The 20,662-nt window shown below is 40.2% G+C and overlaps 1 protein-coding gene across 21 annotated transcripts in view; it reads left to right on the top strand.

Annotated features, from left to right (window-relative positions):
* dlg2 (discs large MAGUK scaffold protein 2) overlaps positions 1–20,662 on the top strand; it is a 1,295,060-nt gene that overhangs the window by 735,337 nt on the left and 539,061 nt on the right. For 2 of the 21 annotated variants that reach the window (XM_062977100.1, XM_008108154.3), the window contains exon 1: positions 18,121–18,257. The exons of the other annotated variants lie outside the window; for them this stretch is intronic. In XM_062977100.1, the coding sequence (XP_062833170.1) occupies positions 18,180–18,257 (78 nt within the window). In that variant the 5' untranslated portion in view covers positions 18,121–18,179. Of the gene's footprint in view, positions 1–18,120; positions 18,258–20,662 lie in introns of those variants that run through there. 21 annotated transcript variants of the gene reach the window in all.

The raw sequence follows: 20,662 nt of genomic DNA, 5'->3' as shown, positions 1-20,662 counted from the left end.
GTCGGCCAGTTATTCCACCCAAGAAGTCTTCTTTGATGTGCTTCTAAGGGTGAGAACCAGAGTGGGGTTTTCCCATAAAAATATCTTTTGTATTTTATCCATGTTTTGATTAGGGATGATCTAATAAAATGATTTCCGAAATTTTTTTCCATTTTAAATTGGTCACACCATAAGTAGCTGTGCCAACCTTTTCTTAGGTCGTAACCTTCCAATGTTAAAATTTTGATTTTTTCTAGTTTTGCCCATTCCATAATCCAGTCTAGTGTACAGGCTTCATGGTATAGTTTGAAATCTGGGAGGCCGAATCCACCTTTTGATTTTGGGGTGATCATTGTTGCTAATTTGATTCTGGGTTTTTTGTTTTTCCATATAAATCTACTTATTTCCTTATTCCAGCCATTGATTAGCTTCATATTTCTAATAATAGGTATATTCCGAAATAAATAAAGTAATTTAGGTAAAATGTTCATTTTGACAGTCGCAATTCTTCCTAATAAAGACAGATTCAAATCCTTCCAGTTTTCTAAATCTTTTTTAATTTCTTTCCATTTTTTACTATAATTTAGTTCCAACAGTTGATTATTTTTGACTCCAATCCAAATTCCCAGGTACCTAATTTTTTTTACTGTTTCTAAGCCTGATATCCTCTTTATTTCTTCTTGATCTTTTAAGGAAATATTCTTTGTCAGGATCACCGTTTTGTCTTTATTTATACTCACTCCCGCTAATTTACCAAATTTTTCAATTTTTTCTAACCAGTCTTTTAATTTAGATTTTGGGTTTTCTACTATACATATTAAATTGTCCGCAAATGCCCGTATTTTAATTTCTTGTTTATCAATTTTGATGCCTTTTAAGTTTGGATCCTTCCTAATTGATCTTAGGAGTACCTCTATTGCCAAAATGAAAATCAGAGGGGATAACGGGCAGCCTTGCCTGGTGCCCTTCTTTATTTCAAATTCTTCTGTTGTTTCGCCATTGATCCTTAATTTTGCTTTTTGTTGATTATAAATCGATTGTATTCCATTTATGAATTGCGTTCCAAAATCTAATTCTTTTAATAACAGTTTTACAAAGTCCCAATTAAGTTTATCGAAGGCTTTCTCCGCATCCAGCGATAGAAAGCCGACCTCTTTTTGGCAGTTCTGATCATAATATTCAATGGCATCTACAATAATTCTAACATTGTCTTTTGTACTACGATTTGGTAAAAACCCCGTCTGGTCTTCTTCAATCCATGTCTGTAGAAATTCTGTTAGTCTATTCGCTAATATTTTTGTAAAAATTTTATAATCTGTATTTAACAGGGAGATTGGTCGATAGTTTCTTACATCCCTCGGGTCTTTCCCCTCTTTATGTATCATTATGATTTCAGCTTCTTTCCAAGTATCTGGTATGGTCTTATCAGTTAGGGCCAGGTTCATTATTTTTTTTAAATGTTGAAGGACAACGTCCTGCTCAATTTTGTAGAAGCCTGCAATGAACCCATCGGGGCCTGGCGCTTTGTTTGCATCTAGATCCCTTATTGCCTTTTTAATTTCGTCGATATCTATTACCTTATTTAAATTTAACCTCTGTTCATCTGTAATCTTCTGTAATTTTTGTTGGCATAGATATTCTACTATGTCATCTTGGCTAATTTGATCCTTGTCATATAATTCTTTATAGTATTTTTTAAATTCCTCTCTTATCTCCTTATCAGTATTTATCTCTCTATCTTTTAATTTGATTTGTGATATTTGTTGCGCTTCCCTTTTTTTTCTAATTAGTCTTGATAGCCATTTTCCCGGCTTATTGGCATTTTCATATCCATACTGTTTTGTCCATTTTATCTGATTTGCTAATTTGTCTAGATCCCAATTTTTCTTTTGATTTTTTAACATCCCTAATTGTTTAACAATTTTCTCGTTTCCTGGGTTAATTTTTAATTCCCTCTCTTTACTATCGATCTCTGTTTGTAGTTCTTTTAATCTTTGATATTTATGTTTATTTTGTATTGCTTTTTGTTGGATAAAAAATCCTCTGGCCACCGCCTTGTAGGAATCCCATATAATTTTAGGTGTTATCTCCGGCGTGTCATTGAACTTAAAATATTCTTTGGTCATTTCTCTCAATTTAATAATATCTTGTTCCTTTTTAATCATATTGTCATTTAATCTCCATTTTTTAGTAGTACTCCTTACATTTATTTCCATAATTAATGGGCTATGGTCTGACAAATCTCTGGACATGATCTTTAAATCATTAATTTTCGTAGCCAATGTTTTTGATACCCAAATCATATCGATCCTAGACCAGGATTTATGCCTGTTTGAAAAATGGGTATAATCCTTCTGACTTGGGTTTCTAATTCTCCATATATCCTGCAAGTCATACTCTTTTTTGAATGCCATAAGATTTTGTGGGAGTGAGTTGTTTTCCTTTCTCTTTTGTACATTTGATTTGTCCAAATTCTTATCAATTATACCATTGAAATCACCCATTAAAATCATATGATCAAAATTACTCTGGGCGATATACTGTCTCAGCGATTTCACAAACTTCCTTTTTGGTCCATTTGGTACATAGATATTGCATAGTAATATTGTTTCAAAACCTGTGTTGATCTTTGTCGCTATTATTCTGCCTTCCTGATCTTTAAATGCTAATTCTGATTTAAATTTTTCATCTACATATATAACTACTCCCCTTTTTTTTTTCCTGTCTAGGGAGAAGTATTCTTTTCCTAATTTTTTATTTATTAGATATTTATAATGTTTTTGGGAGATGTGGACTTCTTGCAAACCAATGATATTAAAGTTGTTATGTATTAAATAGTTAAACGCTCTCTTTCTCTTACTGGGGACATTCAAACCGTTAATATTGTTTGAAAATAATTTTATTGATTGTTTGAAATCACTCATTTAAAAGTTCTTCATCTTCCTCCTCCTCTTTATCCGATAGTCTGCTCGCTTCATCTTCTTTGGCTATCCGAGTCGACGTCGAAGTGGTGCAGTCTTCCTTTGGAGACTCGAATCTCCTTTTTTTTGAACCCTTAGGGTTTTTCCCCTTTCCAGCCGATTGTGGCGTTTGTATCTGGGCTAGATCTTTTTTTAGCTTTCTGTAAAACTCATCCGCTTTCTCTTCCGACGTAATCCAGGTCCTTTCACCGTTATATGTTAGCATGATGCCTTCGTATTTTTCCCATCGAAATCTTATCTGCAATCGTTTCAGTTCGTCCGTGAGAAAAAAATATTTCCTTCGTCTGTTCAATACTGACAAGGGGAATTCCCTAAGGATAACTACCTTTTTATCATTATATGTCATAATCTTGGTTCTGTTGTTTTGCAGAACTTCATTTCTGAAACTCTTTCTGACAAAGTGTACAATTACGTCCCTCGCTACTTTATTCTTTCTAGCAAAGTTAGTGTTTATACGATAGACCTTATCAATTTGCAAATCTACTTCTTTCTCCTGGCAGTCCATTAGCCTTGCAATCAATTGTGATATTATAGTTTTAATATTCTCTTTTTGTTCTTCATGGACATTACGGAGTCTGAGTTGGTATTCTGACTCATTTGTTTCAATCCTTTCTTGCATTTTTTCCAACCTACTGCTTCTCGCCTCTATCGATTCCACTTTCCTTTGCAGTTTGTTATTCATTTTCTCTGCCTTTATGCTTTCTGTTTTTAAATCTTGAATCTCGTCTGCATTTTTTTGGATCTCCTCCTTCAAAGAACCCAATTCCTCTCTCAATTCCCTTTTAAGTTCAGCCATTTCCTCCTGGAATTGCTTATGTTGAATATCCTGTTTGGTTGCGATTGCCTGAACTTCTTTTTGGATTATGTCTTGTTTCCCCGAGACACTCTGGATCTCTCTAAGAAGGTCCCGGAGATTAACTTCCTCCATCGCGGAGACTGAGTTTCTTCTTGCTGGAACTTTCAGGTCCCTCCAGTCTTTATCTGTTCTTCCTTTCAATGAAGTCATTGTATTAATAGTTTCAATTTTCCGCTGGTCGCACCCTTTATACTTAGTCAAAGAACAGTACAAATCATCAAGTCAGTTATTATACAATATGCTCCCAATATATATATATATATAGTTTATAAAGACCTCTGTTATATAGTTTCTATATGTCTAGTCACAAGTACAGGTGCCACTTGCGTCTCCTTTCCAGATACTTAAATATACTATTGAACCCGTCTTCCAAAACTGTCTCTCAAAATCCCTTACTAAATTTTCCTTAGCTCATTTACTAGGAATTCTCAAGTTGCCCTTGTAAGCCTTGTAAGCCTTTAGACTTTTTACAGACTATTCCGTATTTTGTTTATTGTTTTCTTACTTCTTACTTTACGTCCGTCCTTCAATTTCCTGCGCACGCTGCGGAACCTGAGAGAGTGCCTTCTTGTTCCTTGGGTGTCGCACTTGTTGGTGTGTGTCTCTTCTTTTCCGGCTCCCCCGGGTTTCCTTCCGGTTTGTTGCGTAGGCCCGCTCGGGCTGCGGACTACTCCCCAGCTCTCACGAGACTAGCCTCCGGGTGAGCGCACTATGGCGACAGACACGGTTCATCGAAGCTCTTGATGATCCGCCCGTTGCTGGGTCTGATCGAGCCGAGCGCTCGTCTCCCCGCCGCGGATCGACACGGGGGGAGCTGCAAAGTCCGAGGTGTTCTCCCAATGGCCCCAGTGACCGTCCACCCCTCAAGGGTGAAGGGTTGAGTGGGTCTGGGAGTTCTAGGACGTGGCTAGACCCGGCACGAGAAGCGGGGGTCCGCCTGCCGCACAAGCTGCCTGCCGCGCTCGCCGCAAAGATAGAAAGAATGAATGATTGAAAGAAAATTTTCCGGTACTGGGGGACCCGGAAACCAGAAAACGTAAGTTTTCAACTGAGATTTATTTGGCTCTTGGTCTTCCTTTAAAGAAATCGACTGACTACAGCATTAGCAACATTGGCTATTCCTCTCTCTCTGGCCATCCAAGAGGATATCAACTAAACAATTAAATAATAATATCTGGATGGGTTCGGATTTGAATTAAATGTACAGACAAACTGCAAGAGGTTTATAAAAGCATAACGTCAGCACTAGACCCTAGGACATTGCTAAATTGAGATAGGGAGAGGAGCAGGGGTTTGCACCCTCCTTTTTTTTTCCCGAAGCCTCTGCTTTAAAGGGGGAAAAAAAAAAAAAAAAAAAACGCTGCTTGCAGACCGTGGAGCCGTGGAGCCGAAGGGATTGCCGAACGGGGGGAGTCGCCGCCATTGGGGAGAGTCGCCAGGAGGTGTGGTGAGGAACCTACTGACCTTGGCAAGTTGAGCGGTTGTTGTGTCTAGAGAAAGCTCCTGATAAGGAAGAGGCTGCTTGGGGATACTTCTAATATGGGAGGGAGGGGAGTAAAATGATGATACCTCTAATATGCATTGTTCTTTTTTAAAAGATAGAGAGAGAATAAAATGGGGAGGGGGTAAGAATTGAAAGATATCTGTAGTAGGAAAAATCCCAGGATGCCATTTTTATTTCTTGTGGAAATCCCAGGAGGTGATATATGATATACCGTATATACTCAAGTATAAGCCTACTTCAATATAAGCCGAGGCACCTAATTTTACCATAAAAAAACTGGGAAAACAGTAACTACTGATAAATTTCAAAAAAAATAGATACTTATAAAATTACATTACTGAAGGCATCGTTACATTAAATGTTTTGAATATTTACATAAAAGTGTAATTTAAGATAATAAGATTTTAATAAGATAAGACTCTTATTAAACTCCTATCCAATTCTGATTACCTATATACTCAAGTTTAAGCAGATCCAAATATAAGCAGGCCAGGGCCCTCACTTGAGTATAAGCCAAGGGGGGCCTTTTCAGCCCTAAAAAGGACTGAAAAACTTAGCTTATACTCACGTATATATGGTAGCTTCACTATGAAACCCATATGAATCAAAAGAAGATTTATACAACAGGCCCTTGTCATTTTCTGAGGTTTGATTCCAGGACCTTTGTGGATATCAAAATCCATGGATGTTCAAGTCGCATTATATGCAATGTTGTAGTAAAATTGTGCCCCTTTTGTAAAATGGCAAATTCAAGGTGTGCTTTATGGATTAAATTTTTTTTTCCAAGATGTGGATGGTTGAATCAGTGAATGCAGAATCTGTGGATACGGAAGGCTAACTGTATTTGCAGAGTAATTTAACATATGCATATATTTTCAGTGTTTATGCCATTCTATCAAAATGTTTGTGGGAATCCACAGTTTCTTTTATTACCAACAGAAGTGCCAGCATTGTATGGCTAGGAAAACCCTTAGACTTTTATCTCTTGCTCTCTTTCTTCATCCTCTCCCTTTTTCTTTCTACTTCCCCTTTCTCCATCACCTTCTTCTCTGCTTTCCCAGATAGTAGAAACAGGTTTTAAAGTTAAAGCATAGTAGATTTTGGTGAAACATTTGAAAGACCTTCTTGACAGTAAGCATGATTTGGCTATGGAATGACTTCCCTAAAGAGTTGATGGGATCTCTGTGGATGTTTCCAAACAGAAGCGAGAGAGCAACCTGCTGACAATCCTCTAGCTCAGTGGTTCTCAACCTGTGGGTCCCCTGATGTTTTGGCCTTCAACCCCCAGAAATTCTAATGGCTGGTAAACTGGCTGGGATTTCTGGGAGTTGTAGGCCAAAGCACCTGGGGACCCACAGGTTGAGAACCACTGCTCTAGCTGGAGGTCCTGCATTGAGCAAGGAGTCAGACATGATGGTCCATAAGGCCCCTTCAAACTCCATGATGCTGTTATTCAACATAGAATTGTCTTAAATCCCAAGGGAGAAATGAAACGAATGAAGCCATTTTTGTAGTCAATGTTTTCAATATATCGTGATATTTTCGTGCTGAATTCATAAATACAGTAATTACAACATAACATTACTGCGTATTGAACTACTTTTTCTGTCAAATTTGTTGTAAAACATGATGTTTTGGTGCTTAATTTGTAAAATCATAACCTAATTTGATGTTTAATAGGCTTCTCCTTAATCCCTCCTTATTATCCAAGATATTCACTTATCCAAGCTTCTGTCAGCCCGTTTAGCTTGGATAAGTGAGACTCTACTGTACATACTTTTGTTGAGAAAATGAAAACATAATCTTGGTATGAAAGCTAGCTGACTACAGCCCCTAACACACTGATATCTTTCTTAGAAACCACATTCTTTACACAAGTGGTTCTCAACCTGTGAATCTCTAGGTCATTTGGCCTACAACTCCCAGAAATCCCATCCAGTTTGCCATCTATTAGGATTTCTGGGAGCTGTAGGTCAAAACATCTTTGGACCCACAGGTTGAGAACCACTGCTTTACACAATTAGGGATGGAAACAATATTCAAAATTATTTGTTTCCAAGATGAAAAACTGGTTACTTGAAACTCAGTCTGGTTGGGAGGAATAGCAGAATGGTGTGCACTGTGTGCAGATTCCATCTAATCCTCTGTGTTTTGGAAATTATTCTGTGCATTAATATTATTTTTGCATGAAATTTGAGTTTTTGTACAAAACATGTTGTGCAAAAAAACCAATGTTTCCTGATAGCCGTGTCTTTGTGTGTGTGTATGTGTGTGTGTGTGTGTGTGTGTGTGCAAAACTTCTTGGGGATTTGATGAAAAGAACAACTGCCTTGAGCTTTAAAAAAGCATGCCTATTTCTAAAATACATATTTGCATGAAAAAAAAGTGTGAGTGCAAAGACAGGACTTGGAAGAAAAAAATGATAATTTTTCCAAAAACCCACATTGATTTTTCTATGAAGGTAATAATCCCCCTCCCCCTCCCACATAACAAACTAATTTTCATAGCCACATAAAAATGTGTCTGTGTCAGGGCAATGTAGGTATTCAGATTTATACACAATGGTACAATGTAGATATGCCGATTTTTACATAACGCTACAAAATCAATTTGAAAATAATTGGGGAACAAATAAAATTTTAGTACTATTAATAAATGTTAGTGGAAATTAGACACAGTATCATATAGCTTCTGCATACTAGGATTGTCTGCTTTTGGAGGGGGCGATTTTAAATGACTAAGCTATACTACATAACATGTACACCTGGATGCAGTATTTTCCAATTTTGAATGATAGAACCAGGCTTGCTATGTCTCACAGAATAGCAATTTGGCTACCTACCAATTCCCACCACCATATCCTCCTTTCTCTGCATCAAATGCCACCTTTCACAGATGTCCAATAAATAATGCTACATTGTGAGAACTTCTCCTGGGTGGGAGTGGAAACTCTGGTGTTTCAAGCATGTCCTTATAAAATTAAAGAAGCCATATGGTCTCAAACATAGGAAATAATTATCACTCTCTCCCCTCCCATAAAAGATTCATAAAATGCTCCAGCAGTTGGCCTGCACTGTTTTATGGATCTGTGTACTCCTAAAAGCTAATAAGTGTCTCTTCCAATTTTCTAGATAGCTAATATGGAAGATGATTGTTCAACCTAGCTTTAATCTGGACCATGTTTTATCATATATGGGTTTTTTTTTTCAGTGTTTTATTAGGTAGAGTGAGACAACACACTAGAAGGTAGATATTGGAGTGCAGCAGTTGCAGTCCAGTTGCCATTTTGTTGGAGTTTTATAAAATACATGATATGCCTTACATCTGCTACACTTGTGTCCTGCTTTAGGATTAGCAAGGACCTCATCACATAGACATTTTTTCAGCAGTTTTGCATTCTATACTCATTTGAAGGATGTAGAGTAGCGGTTCTCAACCTGTGGGTTCCCAGATGTTCAACTCGCAGAAATCCTAACAGCTGGTAAACTGGCTGAGATTTGTGGGAGTTGTAGGCCAAAATATCTGGGGACCCACAGGTGGAGAACCACTGATGTAGAGGGACTGATCTCATCACATGACGTTGCCCCACTTCCAGTGGTCATTTGTTGCCTCTCATCCTTGAAATGGAGAGTAGTTGTAAAAACTGTAGTTTTCACATCAACAGGAGAGAAATCATATTGAGAGCTCCAACCGTGCCTCAGATTGGTAAATTAGGTGAAAAACATGTCTGATGCAAAGCATCTAATTCTTCTGTGCTGTTTCATAGTAAGGTGAAGTAGACTGAATGGCTGGACTTTAGACCCTTAAAAGGCAGGTAGGAAGGGAGAGTGGAAACCTTGTTTCCCAGGGAGACCTCATTTCTCTCTTCTTTGCTATTAGCCAGTCTTGTCTCAGAGCAATGAGTTAGGTTTCCCAGGAAGAAACTAGCTGGCCCCTTGTTCCTTCCAGCCAGCGAGAAGGATGAGGGTAGTCCTGTTGTTTGCCTCACAGTTGGTTCCCAGAGGAGCACTGGCTTTGGAGGGAGGTGTAGCCAGGAGTGAGTGGCAGGAGGTGCGGAAAGAGCAGATGAATGGGCAGATGGCAGGTGGGTTGGGGAGCCAGGTGGTGTCAACATCACCGAGTCCAGGTAGTCCCTTGCTACCTGTTCTCTTTCCGCACCTTCTCTTCCCTTTCCTGCTCTGCCAGGATTTCTTTTCCTTCAACTTTTTAAAAAAGGATGTGGAGGAATGCAATCAACACTGGAAGAGAGAAAAGAAAGGGGAAACACATGTGATTGCACTGGATTCAGGAAACTATAGGGAAAAGACAAAAAGGCAAACAAGTATGATGGAAAGACAGAGTTTGTAACAGGATGAATGGCAAGCTTGACAGGGGCTGGGGATAGGGCGATAAATCGATAGTCCGCCACCCTGACTGTTTTGATGAGTCAGTTCTCTCTGCTCACCTGAAGGACCACTTGATGCAGCAGCAAAAGTGGCACCAAGAAAAGGACAGCTCAGTCATTGTTTTACTGCTGATCTCAGCAGGTCTAATTGCTTTATTTACAAGTTATATACAATTACTCAAAGCCATAACTCTCTGGACACATGGGCGTCTTCTCCGCTCGCCAAGGGTGTTATCAGTACAAGCAGGCACCTCCTGCATTCCTCAGTTCATGATGAAAGTTCCGGTCAGACAGTTCAAACGGAAGCCCTGACCTATTGGTCCTGTGGGCAATCAATCAAGCTGTCTTGTGATTAACCCATGCACTGCTGGAATGCTCTGCCAGAAACACACAGTTGCAAACACCCAACAGCATAACTTGATCTAACATTTCACTCTAACAAAGCTTAAAGTACGGTTTCCTGTAATATACCATGGTTCTGGCAATCAGTGTGAAAAGGTCCCTGGTCAGGACTATCCCAGACCCTGAGATTTCAGGACCAAACCCTGAGACCTAAGGGTGACGTTCAAGATGTCACAATGTGTGGGTCGTGGTGGTGTTACAAGTGATGACTCCTGGTGATATAATTAATCAAAATATCTTAAACCTAAACCACAGTTGAGCTGAGTAAAAAAAAACCTACCAAGTCTACTAAAAGAAGAGGAAATACATAAACATTCACTTTCTTTCGGAGCTGTATTCTTGCTTTGAGAGCCTTTCTCTCCCCATGAAGATCAATGAGGAAAGTCAACCCAACTCTGGTTTAATGGAGGACACTGCCTGGTCTCAATTGTTAAAGAAGGATTCAAGAGCTAGTCCAGTTTATGTGTGTATATGGAATCACAATGGGGAGGCGGCACTATTTTGTCCTCTGCGTCAGCCATTAAAATGTCCAGTTGATTTAAACCTGTGGGCTGCTTCATTTCTCTTCAGTACAAAGTCAATATTTTTTGTGGAATATACATTCACATACACATCCTGCCACCTTCAATGAAAAGCGGGTTCTTTGTCACCTAATCTTCCCCAGCCTGCTTAAGATCATGATTTGTGGCTTCGTTTTCCTGGGCTGCTGCATAGTTGGCACCATTTTTCCTTCCAGTCTTCTGCTGTTGATTTTTTCTTTTTGGATTAATCATATGGATATATCTGCTACTACGAAAGCCAGTGGTTTAGTGGTTTTATTTTGGATCCTGGAAGGCTGGGAATCAAATCTTCACTCAGTCATGGAAACCCAGAGGTGGCTTTGGTCGATTTAGACCAGTGGTTCTCAACCTGTGGATCCCTAGGTCTTTTGGCTCCCAGAAATCCCAGCCAGTTTACCAGCTGCTAGGATTTCTGGGAGTTGAAGGCCAAAATATCTGGTTGAGAACCACTGATTTAGACTCTTTCAGCTTAAGAAGAATGCAGTAATGAACCTCTTCTGAATATATCTGGCCAAAGAAATCCTATGATAGGGTTAGCATAATTTAAAGTAATGTTGAAGGTACAGAACATCAGTGTCTCCTCCAATCCAGATGCAGGTAGGTTGTATCTTTTCAAGTATGGTGCATTCTTCTATCCCATTGGAATGGCCCAGCAGTGAAGACTTGACCCCACGCAGACTTAGGCTGAATCTGCACATTTTGACACCACTTTAACTGCCTTGGCTCAGTTCTTTGGGATCATGTGAGGTGAAGTTTTAAAGGCTCTTTGGCCTTCTCTGCCAAACTATTCTGGTACTTCAACAAACTACAAATCCCAGGATTACACAGCATTGTGCCAAAGCAGTTAAAGTGGTGTCAAACTGCACGGTGTAAATGCACTCCTCATTGCCCACCAATGAAGTAATACATATTTCTGAATGTCTTGAAAACTGATGTCACTCAGTATCAGCATAGATTTGTTTCTTTAAAAAATGGGAATGCTCACATTTTTAAAAATAGTTGTGTTATTTAATAGAGGAGCAGTAAAACAAATAGAAGTGATAAATGAAAAGAAAGGTGGTCCACTTTCATTAAGAGAAGAGAGAATACAAACCTGCATTTGTAAGCACTTTGCAGTCATCAAAAGTGCACTAGTCAATTGTGAGCTAATGCAGAGAGTGAGGAGCTGTCAACTTGAAGGTGATGCCAAAAATGCAAAGCCTTTTGAGGCCGAGATCCTATCCAAGTATTAGAATGGAAAACACCACCGGCATAGTAATAATGCAGCAACTTGAGGAAGATTGACTCTACACAATGCATCATTGGCTATTTCTTCCATGCCTAGGTCTCAGGTGGTCCTTGAAGCCAAAGTGCTAAGGATGAGGTGGCTGAGAATATGGTGCTACATAGATGCCACCTGCTCTTCTGATGGCGGCAGGATTGTGCCCATTCAGTGAGTGGCAGTGCCCATTGCCGTCACCACTTTTTTAGTTGTCCATTGAAGTTATGGATGCCTTCACTGTCAAGTAACGAACACATCACACCTTTTGTTTTACCATCTGATGCTCCATCCATTTTGGACCATAGGGCTTTGGCCTCAGCAATTTTTAATTCAACACAGAGTGCTGTCTAAGCGTCCATTTACATTGGAGAATTGGTGCAGTTTGACACCATTATATTTGCCATGGCTCAGTTTTATGAAATCATAGAAGATGTAGTTTTTTAAAGGTTTTAGTCATCTCTGCAAAGAGTGCTAATACGCCACTAAATGAAAACTCCCATAACTGCATAGCATTGAGCCTTGGCAGTTAATGTAGTGTCAACCTGCATTAATTCATAGAATAATAGAATAATAAAGTTGGAAGAGACCTCATGGGCCATCCAGTTCAACCCCCTGCCAAGAAGCCAAAAAAACAAAACAAAAAACAAAAAAACAAAAACACACACACATTCAAGCACCCTGGCAGGTGACCATCCAGCCTCTGCTTAAAAGCCTCCAAAGAAGAGGCCTCCACCACACTTTGAGGCAGAGAGTTCCACTGCTGAACATCTCTCACAGTGAGGAAGTTCTTCCTAATGTTCCGGTGGAGTCGCCCTTCCTGAAGTTTGAACCCATTGTTCTGCATCTTAGTCTCCAGGTCAGCAGAAAACAAACTTGCTCCCTCCTCCCTATGACTCCCCCTCACATCTTGATCCATTGCTATCATGTCTCCCCTCAACCTTCTCTTCTACAGGCTAAATATGCCCAGCTCTTTAAGCTGCTCCTCATAGGACTTGTTCTCCAGACCCTTGATCATTTTAGTTGCCCTCCTCTGGACACATACCAGCTTGTCAACATCTCCCTTCAATTGTGGTGCCTAGAATTGGACACAGTGTGATTCCATGTGTGGTATGACCAAGGCAGAATAGAGGGGTAGCATGACTTCCCTGGATCTAGACACTATTTATGCAGGCCAAAATCCCATTGGCTTTTTTAGCTGCTGCCTCACATTGTTGGCTCATGTTCAACTTGTTGTCCACAAGGACTCCAAGATCTTTTTCACACGTACTGCTGTCGAGCCAGGCATCGTCCCCCATTCTGTATCTTTGGCTTTCATTTTTTCTGCCTAAGTGAAGTATCTTACATTTGTCCCTGTTGAACTTCATTTTGTTAGTTTTGGCTCATTCTCTAATCTGTTAAGACTGTTTTGAATTCTGCTCCTGTCTTCTGGAGTATTAGCTCTCCCTCACAATTTGGTGTTGTCTGCAAACTTTATGATCACGCCTTCTAACCCTTCATCTAAGTCATTAATAAAGATGTTGGACAGAACCGGGCCCAGGGCAGAACCCTGCTTATGGCACTTCACCTGTCACTTCTTTCCAGGATGAAGAGGAAGCATTGGGGAGAATCACCTGTTGGGTTTGTTCATTTAACCAATTACAGATCCAGAGAGTTGCAGAGAGTGTGACACTGAAAATAGTTAACATCTAGAATTCTGATGCTTGATGTGTTCACTGTTCCTTGATAGATTTGACTGCCCTTTTTTGGCCCATGCAGAAACAATATTTCTAAATGTTCAACTTAAGTTTGAAGTCACTGCGATTCTAGAAGTTTTGGGGCTGTAGTAAATTTGGGGGGATTCTTTTTGCAGGGATAATAACCTGATTTTGCTCTCAAAGCTGCATGTATTTGGAGACCATTTTCTTCCTTCAACAATATATTAACTACACTCAAAACATTTAACATTCTTTCCTGTCCAATAGACATCAAAGTGGCTCGCAATCCACATTTTTCTACCAGGTTGTGTGGCCCAGGAGATGCCTCCACAGGCACCGACTAAGAATAGAAATGAACTCAAAGCATTCGAAAACTAAAGCAGCAAAAAATGTTAGGACAAAAACAAGCACAACCCATAATCACCGGCCTTTTGACAGCAGACAAATCACATAATTAGCCAGAATGGAAGAGCAAACTGTTGCTGAAAAAGCTGAGTCTTTGTCGCAATCTGAAAAGAAATGGCATTAAGGATACGCCCATTTATAAAGTCAGCTTTGATGAACTTGCGCTTTTTCCACTTCTGTGTCCAACTGGTCCTTGGTGCCATTGATTCTGGGGTTTGTTTGTTTTTTTTAACAAATGGAACAAAAACATCCTTTTTGCATGTTTTCTTTTTGTATGTGTATCAAATGTGCATATTTTCCATATATTTTCTGAGTATATGCACATCTAGAAAGTGTTAATAGAATTCTAGAATCCTAGAGTTGGAGGAGACCACACAATCCAAACAATCCATATAGATGGCCATCCAGCCTCTGTTGAAAAACCTCAAGAGAATGAGATTCCACTACACCACTTCCATATTTTATTTATTTTTATTTACCATATTTACATCCCGCCTTTCTCAACCCCTGGGGGCACTCACTACTCAATGGTTCTTGCCATCAGGATATTCTTTGCCTGCAGTTTGAATCCATTGCTCTGTGTCCAGGTCTCTGGAGCCATAGAAAAAAAGCTTGCTCCATCTTCAATATGATATCCTTTCAAAAACCTTAAACAGGACTATTGTGTCCCTTCTGAACCTTCTTTTCTCCATACTAAACATACCCAGCTCCCTATCCTGCTCTTCATAGGGCTTGGCTTCCACACTTTTGATCATTGTAGTCATCTTCTTCTGTCAACCTCCTTTGACCCTAGTTTATATAATGTATGTGCCTTCATGTCATCTGTAGATGTATGGTGACCCCATGTACTTTACAGGGTTTTATTAGACAAAGAAAATTGTTTGTCATTTCATTCCTCCGTAGTACAGCCTACAGCACCTCATATTCATTGGGGCTCTACTGAATTACTAATGCCAGTAGCCACATTGAGTAAAGGTCTGTTTAGATGCTATATGAGCCATAAGGTTGACTGTTTCACCAGTAAGAAAGACTTTGAGAATCTGAATCAAGCCCACCCCCCTCCCTGATCTGATTCCTGTTCACAACCTCACTTGCTGGGGGAAGGAAACTGGGAATGTCATCCTATCTGTACTCCATAGAATCATAGAATCATAGAATAGTAAAGTTGGAAGAGACCGCATGGGCCATCCAGTCCAACCCCCCGCTAAGAAGCAGGAAATCGCATTCAAAGCACCCCCGACAGATGGCCATCCAGCCTCTGCTTAAAAGCCTCCAAAGAAGGAGCCTCCACCACGGCCCGGGGGAGAGAGTTCCACTGTCGAACAGCTCTCACAGTCAGGAAGTTCTTCCTGATGTTCAGGTGGAATCTCCTCTCCTGTAGTTTGAAGCCATTGTTCCGTGTCCTAGTCTGCAGGGCAGCAGAAAACAAGCTTGCTCCCTCCTCCCTATGACTTCCCTTCACATATTTGTACATGGCTATCATGTCTCCTCTCAGCCTTCTCTTCTGCAGGCTAAACATTCCCAGCTCTTTAAGCCGCTCCTCATAGGGCTTGTTCTCCAGACCCTTGATCATTTTAGTCGCCCTCCTCTGGACGCTTTCCAGCTTGTCATCATCTCCCTTCAACTGTGGTGCCCAAAATTGGACACAGTATTTCAGGTGTGGTCTGACCAAGGCAGAATAGAGGGGGAGCAGTTGGAAGTTGAAAAGATGTAAATTGCTTGATATACCTGTTATCAGTTTAAGGTGGTCTGGAAGAATTTACAGAGCCTTTCAGTGATACCATGTAGTCTTACTGAATACGGAACACTTAAAAAGCCATACCTCTATGTTATGAATTCATAATGGTACTAGAAAATGACAGTCTATTATTATCACTGTTGTTTGTTGTTTTAGTGAAAACATAATGGTTGGGAAAAGTGGAAAAGTGGAAGCAACACATCAATCCAGTCTTGGGGTATTTACTTATTTACTTAAGTAATCCCTCATTGTCTGAGTATGATGGCCTTTCAAGTGTAGTGTCTTGGCGGTGGGTATGTAGGTGACTCTGGAGTCCTATTCTTGACCCACATGTTCTTCCACAGTGAGGACATCGGTTTCCAGGTGGAAAGCGGTCCCCGTCAGGGTTGGCTTGATGCCCCTTCCTCTTGGCACGTTTCTCCCTTTCGCCCTCCATTCATGCCTCTTCAAATTCCACAGCACTGCTGGTCACAGCTGACCTCCAGTTAGAGTGCTCAAGTTCCAGGGCTTCCCAGTTCGTGGTGTATATATATTGACTTGTGTGTTAGGTAAGAGGTTCCTGTATGAGGAAAGTATGAGGAATTTGTATCTGCTCCAACTCCTAATATATTCATAGGTAAAGTTAAACATGTCCATTCCTTTTTCTGCCATATTTCATTTTTTTACAGCCCATCATCTTTCCATCTTAAGGGTATGTTCTTCAAATTTAGGAAAATATTAAAAAATAATTACAAACCAACTGTTCAAATCCACACACTGAATTCTTAAACACTTATAGCCTTGGATGGATGTTTCTGTAAATTTCAGGAGATTGAGTCACATATCTTTTTTAAAAAAAATCTTAAGTTCATTTACATCTTCAATATGAAGAAATATCCAATGTTTGGTAATTTCCCCCCAAAATGAAACAAAGACCACTTTTTCACAGCTGTATAAAATCCACATTGAACTGGACTATATGGCAGTGTTGACTCAGATAATCCAGTTCAAAGCAGATATTGTGGGTTATCTGCCTTGATATTCTAAATGTCAGTATTGAAGGGAGATATTGACAAGCTGGAATGTGTCCAGAGGAAGGCGACTCAAATGATCAAGGGTCTGGAGAACAAGCCCTGAAAGAGCTGGGCATGTTTAGCCTGCAGAAGAGAGGGCTGAGAGGAGACATGATGAGGACCATGTATCAAGATGTGAGGGGACGTCATAGAGAGGAGGGAGCAGGCTTGTTTTCTGTTGTGCTGGAGACTAGGATGTGGAACAATGGCTTCAACCTATAGGAATGGAGATTCCACCTGAACATTAGGAAGAACTTCCTTACTGTGAGAGCTGTTTGGCAGTGGAACTCTCTGCCGCAGAGTGTGGTGGAGGCGTTTTCCCCAGAAGACTGGAAGCATGGCACTGTAGAGGTGGCCATGCAGGTCCATGGATTCTGCATCCTTCATTTCAACCATATACAACTGACAACATTTTTTTAAAAAAATCCAAAGTGCAAACTTTCTTTTTGCCATTTTTTAAATAAATTGGCCAAATAAATCCTATGATAGGGTCAGCATAATTTTATTATCCTTCTATCATCAAGTGACATTTCCCCTGTTCCAACAGGCTCTTGGAATTACCTACAAGGGCTTTTCATAGAGCCCTGTTTTATCTTGTGTCTATACTGGATTTTGTTTTAAACGGTTTAGTTATGTTTTGCAAATGTTTATATTCTATTTTCTTTAATTTCTGTGAGCCTCTTTGTGTTCCAGTATTTGAGGGGAGGGAGGGGGGAAAGGAGCAAGATGAATGAATGGATGAATGAATGATCATTATCATGGTAAGATTTGGAGTTTCAAATAGCAGCAGCCCTGAATTTTTGGGCAAGCTGTAGGAATATATTTTTAAAAAGAAAAAGTCATTCCATAGTTTGTTTCAGCTGTAATCCCATAGCTCTGTCCTCCCTGCCGCCACCACTACTCGAGCTTTTGTTACGTAGATCTATCCCTTCGCTGCATCCTCAGAAACAGAAGCAAGGAGTTAAATTTCAGCAGGCGAGAGGCAGGAGGTGAGCTCTCAGCTCCACTAGTTTACTGCAGATCCTTTCACACTGACACACACATGTAGTTTGTGGTGTCACTGCTAAAGAACTGCAGACAGCCACTAAGCAGACTGGATGTGAGCTGGATGCAAAGATGCCTCACCCAAGACCTCCTGCAAGCAGTATTTAAATACATACCTGCTGGCTGGTCACCGGAGATCTTCCCCCATCCTGCTGGCTCCCTCCTTCCAGTATCCGAGAAGTGGAACCGAAAAGCCTTAGGCAAACAAATCAGTGGCCAAAGGGTGAAAAAAGGGGACTTTCTTGTTCTTTCTTGGACCTCTCTCGTGGAAGTTTATTGCCTTGCCTTCCCAAGTCCCAAATCCTGAGTGCTGGATAGGATGTTTGCTTCCATCTGGTATGCCAAGAAGCTGGGGCGCAGGTTTGTCCAAAATGCCAGGAAAGCCAAAGCAGAGAAGGTATGCCTTTTAGTTGTGGGGAGTGGGAGGGAAAAAGAGCATTGCTTTTGGGATTGCTCAATGTGATGTGATGTGTCAGGTTGTGTTGATGTGAAAATATGATCTGGTCCAAGTAATATGGTTTGTGGGAACATTGTGTGCATATGTGTACGTGTGTCTTCTGGTCTTTTCCATCACCATCCCTGCCTCTTCTCTATTGCCTCATTCATCTGCTTTTCTATCTTTTTGAAAATCTTTCCAAGCATCCTTTCCTCTTCCTTTGGCAAAATGAACCACCGTATTTCTATGTAATGTGTGAGAGGGGAGAAGTGTTCTGGTAAACTTGTTGCGGTCCTGCACTGGAAGATGCAAATCCATCCGCTCTTTCAGAGAGAAGAAACTGCTGGAATTCCAGAGCTTTGCATGCTTTCACATTTCAGTTTATGCCACAAGTGCACATGTGATAACGACACAAGGAGCCATGTGTTGGTGTTTAATACACACATAGCCTGGTACTTGTTGCAGTGCTGTACTGCAGTTGGCATCCACCTTTTGAAATGGTAGAGTACTAGAAGTGCTGAAAAATTACCTCCGAACTTAAGCATTTGTTAGCTGATCTCACATTTAAGGTTCCTCAACAGCAATCTTCTTTCCCCTGAAAAATGGTTTAACACCTTTCGTTTTTACTAGATGGCATGTAGCTATGTCAGTACAGAAAATGAGAACCTTTTAAAGCCATTAGCCTTAATGGGAGGGAGAAATGCTTGCTATCTGTCTATTCAAACTGATGCTTAGCGATTTCAGATTTACTGCCTTGAAGAATAGCAGGGGATAAAAAACTGTTTTCATTTTCAGTTTGGATGAGATAGCTGTTTATTTTTTATTGGATGTTTAGGTGTTAAATCTGGAATAGATTTAAACTGTTTGTGCTGCTTTACTTCTCTGCCACCCTGGGAGCTGCTGCTATAGAACAAGATATCTATATTTCAAAATAAATATTAACTCCACAACCCAGTTTAGCACTGGATCCATGAAATGACAATATTCATTTTCTGACTGGGACAGTCAGGGTTTTGATGAACTCCAAGCTTTTGTTCCGGGAGCAGGAAAAGAGCATGAAAACTATCAAGGTATGCCTGTGTAGCTGAGATATGTAGTTGAAATACCGCACAAGCTTTTGCTGTCTTGTTTGCAGAAGGAAAATTCATACATTTGATACCACTTCGTTTCTTTGCTGTCCTTTTGTTTGGGGTAATGAGAGAACCTGCACACCATTGTTCTTTCACCTGCAGTTCAGTTGCCAAGATGAATGTAAGTTGATTTATGAGCTCTGTGGAGGAAAAGGCTTTGTGTCACATTCATATCAGAGTTTCTACTGGTGCAGAGCTCAACATTATGAAAAGATTCTTCAGTTCAATATTGTTAAGTCCCCGCTGCCACCAATGTGATAAGATTACACATATGCATACAATTATATACTATTCTCAATGAGAGCCAGCAAAGATTTGATCTTTGACTATGCCTCTGGGGAAAAATGGGTTCAAATCCTCACTGTGACCTTGGGCATGCTGCACCCTCTCAGCCTCAGCGGAAAGTAATAGAAAACCCTTTCTGAACACACCTGGCTAAAAAACCCTGGGATGAGGTCAATATAAATCAGAAATGACCTGAAGGCATGAACTACTGTATACAATTCTGTTGATTTTCATAGTACTGTATTGTGATTGTGGTGGCTCTAGTTGAGATAAATGTTCACCATTATCTCACAGAATAATGGAGTTTGAAAATAATGCAAGGGCCATCCTATCCAACCCCATTCTGCCATGAAGGAAGACAGTGCAGGAAGCTGGACTGTCCTAATGTCCATATCTACTATAGTAAATTAAGTGCATGCTTAACATAGGAATCACCTTGCTGAATCAGGAGAAACTGTCTGAAAACTTGGCAGTTTTTCTGTGAGAGGCACTTGATTTTTAGAAAAACAGTCTCAATAGGGTAATGTTTGTGAATTTTGATAAGTTATTTCAAAACAAACAGTAATGAAACTCACCTTCCTTTCCACTGGCCAATATCAATCGGTCTGCCCCACAGAGAGAATCATACGTCCCTCTCATAGGAAGCAACCATGAGAACCATTCATAGGCAACTCACACTCTCTCAGCCTCAGAGGAAGGCAATAACAAACCCGCTCAGAATAAATCTTACCAAGAAAACTCCATGATAGAGCCTCCATACATCAGAAAGGACTTGAAAGCACAGAACAACACCCCTGATTCACAATAACCTGGCTAACTGCATAGGGATTCAAATCCAGACTCTGGTGATGGATGAATGTGTCAGCTTCAGTCTCTCCCACATTCAATCTTTCTTTTTAATCTGATGTTCCTTCTGGCCCAAATATGAAGAAATGTGTTTATGTTGATAAA

Source organism: Anolis carolinensis, chromosome 3, assembly GCF_035594765.1.
Source record: "Anolis carolinensis isolate JA03-04 chromosome 3, rAnoCar3.1.pri, whole genome shotgun sequence".
Taxonomy (NCBI): Eukaryota; Metazoa; Chordata; class Lepidosauria; order Squamata; family Dactyloidae; genus Anolis; species Anolis carolinensis.
The sequence above is the reverse complement of the archived record's forward strand: the minus strand, read 5'-3'. Positions and strand labels throughout refer to the sequence as shown.